We start from the raw sequence: 12,369 nt of genomic DNA, 5'->3' as shown, positions 1-12,369 counted from the left end.
GCTGTGTCTGCATTATCTTTACAAAATTGATCACCTTTAGCTACCACTGGGTGGTTCTGTGGGCCGCTCACCACAGGCATCTGTGTCCTGTGCGCTTTGCATGACACTCCCACGGACAGATAAAGCCACAAGGGAGCGACTTGGTGTGCTAGTTTAGAACCTTCCCCAGACAGACCTGGTTTGTTCTCTGCTCATGGGCTCAGTGTGTAGAACCTCCCCCAGACAGACCCGGGTTGTTCTCTGCTTGTGGGGGGGCTGGTCAGTGTGAAGGTCAGCCCGTCTCTGATGGGAGATGCCTGTGCCGGTCGGGCATTAGCGTTTGGGGGATCACTCATCAGTCTCTCCTTGTTTCCCTTAGCTCCCATTTGATTTTACATGGAAGATGCTCAAGGACAAATTCAACGAATGTGGTAAGTGTTTGCGAAAGGCTCTTTGGGTGCTTCCACGTGTCGTGGCTTCAGAAATCATAGCTTGTTGGTGATGCATTTGAGTGGTGTGGCAACACTTCCATCCCAGTCTGCACAGCCGCCTTCCATGATTAGAGGCCTGGTGGGATTTGCCATTTTTCTGCCGATGCACATATTCAAACAGGTTATGGAGTTTCCTGTTATATGTCAGACACTTTTCACCTGTGTTCTCATTTCCTGCTTATCTCTCTTTTTGTCTCCTTTTATGGTTTTTGAAAGGAGGTCAGGTCACATTGTCCCCATTTTACGGATGAGTCAGGCAAAGTCAGGTTCCCAAGGTCACATGGCTTCTCAGTGACACTGCTAAATATAATAAACACGTCCGAGACAAGCTCACTTTCCACCACAGCACCATTGGTTCATCCCTCAAAGAGCACTTGCCCAGCTGGTCCCACGGGTGAGGTCGCAGGCTCTGGGCACACAGCAGCTGGTGTGTGGATGAGGCTAAGGGTCTCGGATTGTGGTTTCCTGGCACACCGGGCAACCATTCTGGAAGGCTCACTATTTGGCCGAAAGGAAGTTGAGCTGTCTCTGGGTGAGCCGTGCCCTTCTTTGAACCATGTCGAGTGGGAGCCCCCACCCTGAGCCAGAGGTTGGCCTGGGAGGCTTACTGGATCAAGGCTTCCTCCGTGTCCTCTCATTTCCCTTTTCCGTGGTGGCTCAGATTTCACCACTCTTGCTGCTTCTCCTGGGGTCAGCTGTTGAGCCATAGCCTGCCTCCTGCCCTGTTCTTGCCCTCTTTCCCCACTCCTTAGTTTCCACATTGTAGCTAGACGTTCTGAAAAGTGCAGTGGATCCCGCCACTGCCCCTGCCGCACACGCCTGGAGGTGTGCCTCCGCTGGCAGGAGAAGGCCCAGACTCACAAGCCCTTTATGACTTGGTCCCTTCCTCTTTCATTTCCCCCGTCCCCAAGCTTGCATTGCTGTTCCCCACAGGTGCTCTGTGGCGAGCTGTTACCAGAGGCTTCCTTCTGGTCAACTTCTACTTAAGCTAATTCAAAACTTTCCCATGGGAAGCCTCCACCATGTTGACCCTCTCTCTGGCCGAGGTAATGGCTGTACAACTGGGGGCCCCTAGCACTGGCCTCGCTGGCCACGCTGGCGTGTCCTTGGCACTCCCAGGAGTGGAGCCCTGTGTTTCTGCGGCTCTTCTGTACACTTGTTTCCGTGGTGCTTGACATACCTGGATGCTTAACCCGTGCTTGAATGAGTACGTGCAACCCGCTTATTGGTTCTCACACGGCCTGTGTGTGGACAGTACTGAAGTGTCCGCTATATGGGCGGCGGCCTTGTACACGTGATGGTGCGGGTATTAAAAATGAAGCCTCTGTGAAATTTGCCTATGAAGTTGGCTTCACAGGCCCCCGTGTAAACTCTCTCGAGTGTGGAGGCGGCCATCTGAAGCTGCCAGAAGCGCATATCACAGGCCGGTCGGTCTGCTGTCATGCTGGCAGGAGAATGGCACCGTGGCTGAGGGCCGTGCTAGCTGGGTTCCCGCTGCCGTGTTCTGAGCGTTCAGGTGCCAGGTGCCAGGGCCACGCTCCCTTTGGCTCCGTCCGCCGAAATCCGGCAGGTGGCCTGGCCTGAGTGGCGCCCAGGCAGAGGCTGAGCTCTGGGTTTGCCTGATGAGTGTGGTCTCTCCTTCCCTTCCTGTGCCAGGCCACGTGCTGTATGCCGACATCAAGATGGAGAACGGGAAGTCCAAGGGCTGCGGTGTGGTGAAGTTTGAGTCGCCGGAGGTGGCTGAGAGAGCCTGCCGGATGATGAATGGGATGAAGCTGAGTGGCCGAGAGATCGATGTTCGAATCGATAGAAACGCTTAAGCAGTTGCCTTTTTTAAACATCGATACCAGACCTCTGAATTTGTATTTTTTCTTGTTAACCATTTTAATTTGTTGGCTGGATGTATAAAGATGTTTAAAAAAATTCAGTTGCTTTTTGGGGTAATTTGAATTACTTTTTTAATGACTGGGGTTCCATTTGACTGTTTGCATTGAGATTGCAATGTGCGCAATTTTTTTTGTAGTTGTGGCATCTTGTTGACATCAAATATGACTTTGATAATAAATAACAGTTCCTGAAAGCTGCTTGCTTTTGCGTGTGTGTTGTGGGGCAACCGCCCGAGATTTGGGGAGCTAGAGCCACTCCGTCTCCTTTCTATCCTTGGAGCTGTGCACGCGGTGGTGGGAGGCCGTTGAATCCTGAGTGGCCTTGAATCCGCCGCTGTGGGTGATGGAGCGCTTGGCTGTGAGGGCTGTTGCCTCTCCCTCCAGTGCGGTTGGCCTGTGGGCACAGGCGCTGTGCCAGGCTTGTTTCCAGTGTGGCTTTTGTCTTCGTCTGCTCCGGCTGCTATAGCGAACACTGATTTCTCGCAGCTCAGGAGGCTGGGAAGTCCGAGATATGCCGCCTGCAGATTCAGTGTCTGGTGTCAGATCAGGTGAGGGCCTGATCGATCGTGGTACATAGATGGCACCTTCCAGCTGTAACCTCACGTGGCAGAAGGGGCATGAGGCCTTCTTAGCCTCTGTGATAAGGGCACAGATCCCATTCACAAGGGCAGAACCTCCCAGTACCCTCACACTGAGCATTAGGTTTTCAGCGTAGGAATTGGTTGGGGGGTGGTGGTGGCGCACAAACATTCAGTCCTGTTTCTTTGCTAAAATAGATGGAGTGGCGTGCAAGTTTCTGAGCGTGTTTAGTTGCGACAGAGATTCAGGCTGAACTTGATACCTGCGCTGTCAGAGCTGGGTCACACTCCCCCTCCCCTCCCAAGACGTGACCTCCTACACGGCTCCACTTGGGCCAGACAGCTGTTTGCAGCCTGTGAGGAGCTGCAGCTGCTGCTTGTGCTGTGGCTGAGGGGGGTGGCAGAGTGTGGGGCCTGTCCTGCCCATCTCCCACTCCACTCTGACTGGCAGCTGGCAAGGGGTCTCATCTCAGAATCCCACCTCAAGGTCTAGCAAGGTGCCGGCTCCCTGGCCACCTTCCTCCTGGCCCACTTTCTCCTTCGTGGCCTTTATCTCTGAGAAGTGAGACCTTGGAGGAGGGGGTCGACCCCACACCCCGCTGAGTGTTTGATCATGGCTCCACTGTGTGCCAACCAGGAGGGAAAGAAAAGACAAGAAGCAGGGATTGCTTTAAAGAGGGGCTTTATGTGGTCCATGTACGTGGTCAGACGGGAGCCTGGGCAGTTCTGTGACCGCCAGGCTGGGATCCAGGGCTCCTGGGTTTAGCAGGTGGCTGGGCTGGTGGGTTGTCCTGGGTCTCACACCTGCGGGCCTTATCGTTCCCGGGGGAGTGGTTGGCTCTCCGGAGGGTCTGCCGAGGAAGGGTGACTGCCAGTGACCCCTCCCCCCATGAGCAGATAGCAAACAGCCCCTGGGAGACTGGAGTGGGGCATACCCCCTCCCGAGGCACTGTGGTCCTTTCCAGCCCCCCAGAGCATCCACGTACCCCAGAAGGCCACGTCGTCATACACCTCCGTTTCCCTGGTGGAGAGCACAGTGGGTCAGCGAGGGCCCCAGGCCCATTTGCCCCACCCCACCCCACCCCCACCCATTCTCCACGAATGCCAGCCGCACTCACAGGGGCAGGAGAGCTGTTCTGGGCACGTAGCCATCTGCGGAGAGCCGAGGGACGGGTGAGTGCTCGGCCGAGGTGGCCCTCTCCCCAGGGCTGCCCGCCTCCCCTGGCTGCCGGCCGCTCACTCACACTTGCCCTTGGTGTCCCTGCACAGCATCTCGTCGTTGTTGGTGAACTCGATCACCTCCAGGATCTCCCCACGCCGGATGCCCAGGTGCTTGCCGCCCCCACGACGGGTCTTGGCGTTGGGGTCGATCATCATCCTTGTCTGAATCACGATCTCCCCCTCGAACTGGAGGGAGAAGGGGGAGTTTTCAGCTGTGCTGCCACCCGGGCCCCCCCTCCCCGCCCCGCTTCCCTCTGAGCATGGAATTCGGGGGCCTTGCTCAACTGGGGCTGACTGCTTAGCTTGGCGTCCACACCTTGAACTTCTTCCGGAACTCCCGCTCAGCCTTCTCCGCCTTCCGGATCTGCTTCAGGACCTTTGGGTCCATGGCTGGCAACTGCTGTGGCTGGGGGGCCTTCTCCTTCCTGCCTCCCAAAGGAATGGGTGCCCGTGAGCAAGGTGTGCTCCTCATGGGCCCCTTCCACTGTCCTCCCGCAGCTCAGCCCCCTGTCCCACTCCCTTTGCCCCGTGGTACCTGGGCTCTGGCTCTGGCCTCCCGGGGGGTTGCTGGGTAGATGGCACTTCATCTGGGGCAGTCAGAACGCCGAGTTAGGGCAGGGACCGTTGGCTCGCCCTCTTGACCTGGTGACTTGATCTCGAGTGAGCTTTCCCTGGACATTGCTTCTCAGGCCATCGGTCCCCCCAACCCAGCCCTGCCTGTCCTCTCCCCATCCCTCTCCTTTCTCTTGGTGTGTGAGTTCTAGGAGGTGGCCTTTCATTTTCTTCACTCCTCCCACACGCTAGGTATGGCAGAGCTGTTCACTTATTTCACCCCACACACAACCTTATTGGTGACAGGTGATACTGTCATTCCCAACCGGCTGATGAGGAGATGCTCAGAGAGGTAAACAACCTGTCCAAGGTCACCCAGCTGTTCAGTGGTAGAGGCAGGATTGACTTGTAGGTTTTTGAGGCCATTTCATGTCTGCCTCCTAGAGCAGGTTGGGTTCTGGGAATTGTCAGGAGATTTGGGTTAAAAATAAGGCAAAGGGAAGCATTTCCTGGAGGCAAATGAAATCTACCTCTGAGAAGGGGCTGACGGGGTGGGGGTCTCGGACCGGCCTGGCTGATGATGAGACTGGTCTGCGAGGGTCTCCCAGGTGAGGGCTGACTTCCTGGCAAACGACCAGCTTTCCAGGTGTGAGCCCTGCTGGCCAAGGGTTGGGCTTACAGCGAGAGCCTCAGGACCACCAGGTGAGTGAAGGATCCAGAACATGCGGCCCTCAGCTTTTTGCCGTCCCCTGAATGACTCGAAGCGTCGCCCTGCACATTTCAGGCTATCTGTCCCTCCCATCAAGCTGCCCACCGAGTGGTGTTTGTGAGTGCCCTCCCACCCCTGCAGACAGTGGGCTTGCCTCCACCGTCAGCCTGATGCTCGGATGGGTGCCATTCCATGGCCCCACCCAGAACACTCCCTCCAGCTGCTCCTGCCTCTCCCAGAGGCTGCCTAGGCTAACTCCCAGCTGGGAGTGATCTTGACTTGGGAACCCCAGGGCCCCTACAAACCCACCGCAGGCATAGAGCACAGACCCTGTGGCCTGAGCTTCCTGGCACTGTGACCCTGAGCAGGCCATCCTCAGATCCTGGGAAAGAGCTGGGTCTGGCCATCTCCAGAGGAGCCCCCAGCTGCCACTGCTCCCAGTGAGGCGAGAGTGGGTGGGGGGACCCTCAAGGCCTTCCAGTGGGTGTCAGACTGAAAAAGGGCAGAGCAGCCTTTGGGACAAGCGCTACTACCAGTGAGCGCCACATGGGGTCTCAAGGAGGGAGAGATCCGGGGAAGTGTGCTATTGACCCGTCTTAAAGGAGTGGCATAGAACGTCCCGTGGCAGGGACAGTGCACCGAGGGGGGGACGTGTCTGGTGTGACTGGAGTTAGGGAAGGGGCAGGGAAAGCAGCTGCAAGGCTGCTGGAGATGGCCTGGCCAGAGGCACTCCCTCCCCACCTCCAGAGCCCCAAGAGTGGCCCCCAGACCCCAGCCACAGAGCCTCACTGGAGCGGAAACAGGAGGGGCCCTGCCAGGAAGCTCTGTGCTAACAAAAACGTGTTGCAAGCAGCCCCCGCGGAAAGCCCGGGAAAAGCAGACGGGGGGCCAGGAAGGAGCCACAGCTGGAGAGGCAGCGGTAGATCCCCAAGGCACCTCTGGTGTGAGGTTCCCCTGCGGGAGGCCCTTCCCAAACATAGGGCAGGGAGGCAGCCTGGGAGCAGAGGGCCTGGGCCCCAGCCCCTGGGCCACTGCGGACTGGCTGTGTGAGCTGGGCAAGTCACTTCCCGGATCCTCAAGCTTCTGCATCTGTAAAATGGGCATGAGATTGCTTTGGGGTTGGGAGGTTGTGCAGGTTTGGTGGCCTGCACGTCAAGTGCTTGCGTGGAAGCCGTTTTTCTGTTCACGCGTGGCTGGTTGAAGGCGTTAACCCTGGAGCTGGGCTGGAGGCGCAGGCCTACTGGGCCATCACCCTGCTCTCCAGGAGCAGAGACTTGGAAGAAGGGAGAGAAGGGTCCTTTGGAACCCAGAGCACCGAGAGCGAGCGAGCTGCCTGGGCCCGCAGACCTGGGGGACCTGCCACACCCCGTCTCCAGCCCCTGCCTCCTGCCTCCGAGTCCCAGGCCCCAGGCCTGCCTGGACATCCCTCAGGCACCGCAAACACAGCAGGTCTAAGGGGGCTGACTCAGGGATGGCTCCGCTCTGCACCCAGGTGCAAGGCTTGGGCCTCGGGCCTCAACCATGTCAGGAGCTTGCTCGCCCCCTCTTGCTCCTGGGTACAGTCCCAGGTCCTCTTGCTGCTTTTGAGCCGACTCTCCCACTGCTGCCCACGCCTTCTGCCACCGCCTGGGCCACACCCCTGCCCTGGTCATACCACGCTCACTAGTTGTTGGCCCTTGGGCTGCCCTCCCTCACACTGTTCCACCCACCAGTTACTGGTGTGACTTTTCTGCAAGGCCCCTCCTCCCTTCTGCTTTCTCCCCCAGCGCTGCCAGGAAGGTGGACTGTCGCTTGGCCTCACACCTGCGGCATGGCAGGAAATGCCCTTGCACTGAACGCTCCTCAGGCACCCTGGCAGGTGGTGGGCCCGGCCCCGCCACCAACAAACCTCTGACTCGGGGGCTGGGGCTGGAGTCGTCTGTGGGTTCCACGTCGTCGTACAGCTCGTAGGTCTCATCCGGGGCCCTGCGGAGATACCCCAGGTGAGGGCCTCCTCCGGCCACACCACCTGCGCCCGCGCCCCTCGCTCCCCACACTCACTTCAGCGCGTCGGCAGACAGACGGGCCTGGAAGTGGATCCCAGTGGAAGAGTGGGTCCTCCGCAGAGCTGTGGGGAGATGGGAGCAGCAGGGAGGCGGGCAGGCACCGCCAGGGAGCCCCTGCCCCTTCCTTGCCGCCTGTGCCGCCCTGACCCACCTGTGGCCGCCGCCGAGGGTCTCCGAAAGCTCTGGATGTCCCTAGGGCCCGGGGGCAGCGGGGGCTTGGCTGGAGGGGGTCCCAGGATGCTGACGGAGGGCAGAGGCCTCCGCCGGGGTTTGAGCCCCAGCCTGGACCCTCTGCTAGGAGTGAGAGCCCCCGACCTCTGCTGCCTGGCTCCAAACCCTGGGCTGAGCGGGAACCTGGGGCTGCAGCCCGCCACGGCAGTGGGCAGTGAGCTCTCGGAGACGGAGCCAGGGAGCGGGGGCTTCCTCGGGAGACCCCCGAGGAACTCAGCCTGCGTGTGCTTCTTGAGCAAAGTGCTGGGCTCAGGCTGTGAGAACTTGCGGGGGGGCCCCCGGACCTCGAGCTGCAGAAGATTCCTGGGGAGCAGGCTGACCTCGGGCTCCGAGGAGGTCCTGGGGAGGCCGCCCAGCTCGGGCTGCGGGGGCTTCTTGGAGAGCGCTTTGAAATCGGACTGCTGCGGCCTCTTGGGAACCACACTGACCTCAGGCTCCGAGGACGTCCTGGTGAGGTCACCAAACTCAGGCTGCGGGGGCTTCTTGGGGAGGCCACTGACCTGAGGCTGTGGGGGCTTTCTGAGGTTCGCATTGAACTCGGGCTGCGGAGGCTTCTTGGGAAAGGTACTGAACTCAGGGTGCGAGGGCTTTGGGGTGGCCTCATTGGGCTCAGGCTGCCGGAACTTCCTGGGGAATGCACTGGATTTGGGTTCTGTGGGGGGCCTGGCAGGGTGGCTGAGCTCAGGCTGTGGAAGCTTCTGGCCAAGTGCGCCGTGCTCAGTCTGCGAGGTCTTCTGAGGGGCCTCACCAGCCTCCGGCTGCGGGGGCTTCCTGGGGAACAGAGTGGCCTCAAGCTGTGGGAACTTTTTGGAGAGTTCGCCGAACTCGGGTTTGCAGGACTTCTTGGGCAGATCAGCAAACTCAGGCTGCGGGGGCTTCTTGGGGAGACCAGGGAACTCAGCCTGCGGGGGCTTCTTGGGGAGATCAGCGAACTCAGCCTGCGGGGGCTTCTTGGGGAGATCAGCGAACTCAGCCTGCGGGGGCTTCCTGGGCACTGCACTGAACTCGGGCTGCAGGGGCTTCTTGGGGTGCTCGCTTAGCTCAGGCGGCGGAAACTTCTTTAGGAGTTTGTTGAACTCAGGCTTTGGGGGTTTTTGGGGGTGTTCACTGGTCCCAGGCTGAGAGGCCTGGAACTTTGCTTGAAGGGTCCGAAAGTCCTGATGGCTCCCCTAGGGGACATGGAGCCAGTCAGGCAGGGACTCAAACACACAGGGGTTGTGGAGAGACAGCCCTGGGGACACACCCCCTTCCCTAGGCTCCTCCTTTTCCCCACCCTCTGCCCTTGGCCCTCTTCTCTGTTGGCTGAGGACTCCCACATTCCATGGGCTCCTGTAAACTACACCCTCCTGACCTCTCTGCTTGGGCTCCGAATGCGCACCCAACCTCCCCCCTATCAGCGCACATTCCCCCCATCAGGACCCGATTTCACCCCCATCAGGACCCGACCCTCTCCCCATCAGGACCCGACCCCACCCCCATCAGGACCCGACCCTCTCCCCATCAGGACCCGACCTCACTCCCATCAGGATCTAATCTTCCCACATCAGGACCTGACCTCACTCCCATCAGGACCCAATCTTCCCCCCATCAGGACCCGACCCTCTTCCCCATCAGGACTGGACCTCCTCCCCATCAGGTCCCAACCTCAACCCTATCAGGACACAGTCTTCCCCCCATCAGGACGCGACCTCACTCCCATCAGGACCTAATCTTCCCACATCAGGACCCGACCTCAACCCCATCAGGACCCAATCTTCCCCCCATCAGGACCCAGTCTTCCCACATCAGGACCCAATCTTCCCCCCATCAGGACCTGACCTCACTCCCATCAGGACCCAATCTTCCCACATCAGGACCCAGTCTTTCCCCCATCAGGACCCAGTCTTCCCACATCAGGACCCAATCTTCCCCCCATCAGGACCTGACCTCACTCCCATCAGGACACAATCTTCCCCCCATCAGGACGCGACCTCACTCCCATCAGGACCTAATCTTCCCACATCAGGACCCGACCTCAACCCCATCAGGACCCAATCTTCCCCCCATCAGGACCCGACCCTCTTCCCCCCATCAGGACCTGACCTCAACCCCATCAGGACCCAATCTTCCCCCCATCAGGACCCGACCCTCTTCCCCCCATCAGGACCTGACCTCACCTCCATCAGGACCTGACCTCAACCCCATCAGGACCCAATCTTCCCCCCATCAGGACCCAGTCTTCCCTCCATCAGGACCTGACCTCCCCGCCATCAGGATCTGACCTCACCCCTTCAGGGCCTGAGCTCCTGTCCGCCCTACCTCCCTCGGCCCCACCTGCTGCTCCTTAGCCTCCCCCTCAGTGGGTGGTGCCTTCCTTCTGAGCATCCTCGAGATCCCCTCGTTCTTGCACCCCCTAGGTCCCCAGTCCTTTCTGTTCTCATTTCAAAATACCTCCGGAATCCAACCACTTCTCACCGCCTGCACCACTGTCACCACTGGAGGAACTTGCCAGAAGCACTGTCCCCCGTTGCGTGGATTATTGTAACAGGCTCCTCCCTGGCCTCCCGCCCCCCACCCCATTCCTGGTCAGTCCCCCCACAGCAGCCGGGGGAAGCCTGTTAACCATGAGTTGGCTTGTGCCTCTCTGCTCAAAATCCGGCAGCCTTCCTTCCTCTTCCTAGGAAGGCCCTGAACCGTCCATCCAGCAACCTCTACCTGGTCCCCAACTCCTCCTCCCTCCTCCTCCTCCCCCCCCCCGCCCCCCCCCGCCCCTAGCCTGGGACACTTCCCCCCACCGCGTGGTTCTCTTCCTCCTCCTCCTGCTCCACTTCTCTGCTCCAGTATCTCCTTATTAGAGAGGCCTTCCTCCCAGACCACGCTAATTTAAAAAAAACAATTCCCCCTTCCCAATACTCTCCATCCTCCCCAACCTGCACGATTTTTCTCTTAGCACCTGCCGCCCTGTATCATACTATTTATTTCACTCATATGGCTTTTTAAATGAGCAACTCGGCTCATTCACTGCTGTCCTCCCAGTGCCTGGCACCCAGTCGGGGCTCCGTCAACATTTGCTGAAATGAAGAATATACACAGGGCACAGAGACAGGCGTCGACTCAGCCATGTCCAGCCTGCCCCTCACGGACTCATGTAGACGGATGCAGAGAGACACTGAGAGACCTGGGGGCAGATGTGGGTGTGGGGTCTCTCTCTGAGGCCCAGACACCCAGGCTGGCGGTCAGGGGCGCTCACGGTCGACGGCACCCCTGGGGCCCAGCATGCAGGCCCCCATGCAGCCTCTGTGGCTCATGCAGTCTGCCCTGGGTGCCATCGCGACCGGCCGCCAGCGGTCACAGACAGGCAGAGGCACATGTATGCCAGGCCTGCTCTGCCTGACAAATTACCCCCGAGGTGGCCCCGCTGCAGGCCCCCAATCTCCCCCGGGGTCAAGGAGATTGGGGGAGGGGAGGGGCAGAACCATGTGGACTGTGCCCCTGTCTGTGCCTCGCTTTCCCCATCCCGAGAACAAGGAAGGTGGCGACTCCTTTCTGGGGCCTGAAATGCCTCTGTTAAAGCCCCACTATGGTCGGGTGGTCGGGTGGTCGGGGCAAGGGCTCCCAGGTGACCCACAGGGCCAGAGAATCAGGGTCAGCAGGTCACCTTGGATGACTGCCGGGGTCGGGGGGGCAGCAGGTGCGTAACCCAATTTCTCATTCACAGGAAGCCCCTGTACTGCTCATCATAGCTGCCTGCTACCCACTTGCTCTTCACACGGACATGGGGGAGGGGAGTAGTCCCGGCAGTCCCCCTGTCCCCCTTACGGTCGCAGGCTTGGCCTGGACCATAGCCCCCCGGAGCACGAGGTGTCCCAGAGACGTGTCTTGGATGCTTCCCACCTCTGGGCCTTTGTGACGGTCATTCTCGTTTTCCAGACGGCTTCCTGCCCCTCTCTGCTGCTCCCCTCTTGGAACTCCCCAGTTTCCACCCACAGCACCCCTTGCCTCCGGCCCGTGGGGGCCCTCCCAGGGCTTGGGGACTCACTCACCATGGCTGCAGGCGGGTGGTGGGCCGTGGGGCGAGTGGGACCCGAGCCGGGGCTGCTGCCTTCAGGAAGTGACTGTGGCTTTTGCTCCACGGGCCCCACGAGGTGGGGGCTGCTGGCGGGTGGGGAGGGCAGAGGAGGAAGGAAAGGAGGCGGAGACAGCCCCAGCCTGTCCCTAGATCCTGTTGGGCACTTCTTAAGCCCCTGCCTTGCCTGCTACTGTCTCCACGCCTGGTGCATCGGACGGCAGCACATTCCCAACCCAGTCACTAGTTTCTCGACTCTGCTGTCCCCCTCACTCTCCGCTGACCTCTGGGCTCCACCGGGGACTCTGTGTCAGGCCCTCAGGACCTCCTGCCAACGGAGGCAGGCCAAGGCCCGCTCCAGCCAGGGCCTCCACGGGAGAGGTGCTCAGTGGGGGAGGGGCACAGTCAGCTCCAGGCGGGGAGACCCAGGAGTCGGGTGAGTGTGGCGGGTGAGGCCCTTCTGGCTCGTTGCCTCATCCGCCTTCGTCATTTCAACACTTCCCCGCCGTCCGATTCCCCAGTTCTGAACAGGACTTCCTTTTTATGTCACACGGACTGTGGATGGCTGTGGCTGGGCAGAGGGCTAATTGGGATGGCAGATTTGGCGTTGGGTGGGTGGGTAGTGTCCACGG

General features: G+C 59.9%; 2 protein-coding genes across 12 annotated transcripts in view; one reads left to right on the top strand and one right to left on the bottom strand.

Annotated features, from left to right (window-relative positions):
• Positions 1-2,550, top strand: part of HNRNPM (heterogeneous nuclear ribonucleoprotein M) — a 40,161-nt gene extending 37,611 nt beyond the window's left edge. For all 9 annotated transcript variants that reach the window (XM_058538035.1, XM_058538034.1, XM_058538033.1 and 6 more), the window contains 2 exons: positions 359-410; positions 2,127-2,550. In XM_058538035.1, coding sequence (XP_058394018.1) covers positions 359-410; positions 2,127-2,290 — 216 coding nt within the window. In that variant the 3' untranslated portion in view covers positions 2,291-2,550. The remainder of the gene's footprint in view (positions 1-358; positions 411-2,126) is intronic.
• Positions 2,551-3,601: 1,051 nt separating this feature from the next.
• PRAM1 (PML-RARA regulated adaptor molecule 1) lies at positions 3,602-12,350 on the bottom strand. 3 transcript variants are annotated; one of them, XM_058538026.1, is made up of 10 exons: positions 10,123-10,266; positions 7,613-8,861; positions 7,457-7,523; positions 7,305-7,381; positions 4,691-4,742; positions 4,472-4,580; positions 4,179-4,341; positions 4,053-4,086; positions 3,921-3,955; positions 3,602-3,785 (listed from the first exon to the last, which is right to left on the bottom strand). In XM_058538026.1, exons 1-10 carry the CDS (start codon positions 10,249-10,251, stop codon positions 3,748-3,750), a joined length of 1,953 nt encoding a protein of 650 aa, XP_058394009.1. In that variant the 5' UTR covers positions 10,252-10,266; the 3' UTR covers positions 3,602-3,747. The 3 variants fall into 3 exon arrangements, with proteins under 3 accessions (XP_058394009.1, XP_058394008.1, XP_058394007.1); XM_058538025.1 differs by lacking the exon at positions 10,123-10,266 and adding an exon at positions 11,715-12,350 and having other exon boundaries at positions 3,602-3,955; XM_058538024.1 differs by having other exon boundaries at positions 3,602-3,955.
• Between the last annotated feature and the right edge of the window lie 19 nt (positions 12,351-12,369).

This window comes from Diceros bicornis, unplaced genomic scaffold (assembly GCF_020826845.1).
Source record: "Diceros bicornis minor isolate mBicDic1 unplaced genomic scaffold, mDicBic1.mat.cur scaffold_73_ctg1, whole genome shotgun sequence".
In the NCBI taxonomy this organism is placed as follows: Eukaryota; Metazoa; Chordata; class Mammalia; order Perissodactyla; family Rhinocerotidae; genus Diceros; species Diceros bicornis.
Note: the sequence above shows the minus strand (reverse complement) of the source record. Positions and strands in the feature narration are given on the sequence as shown.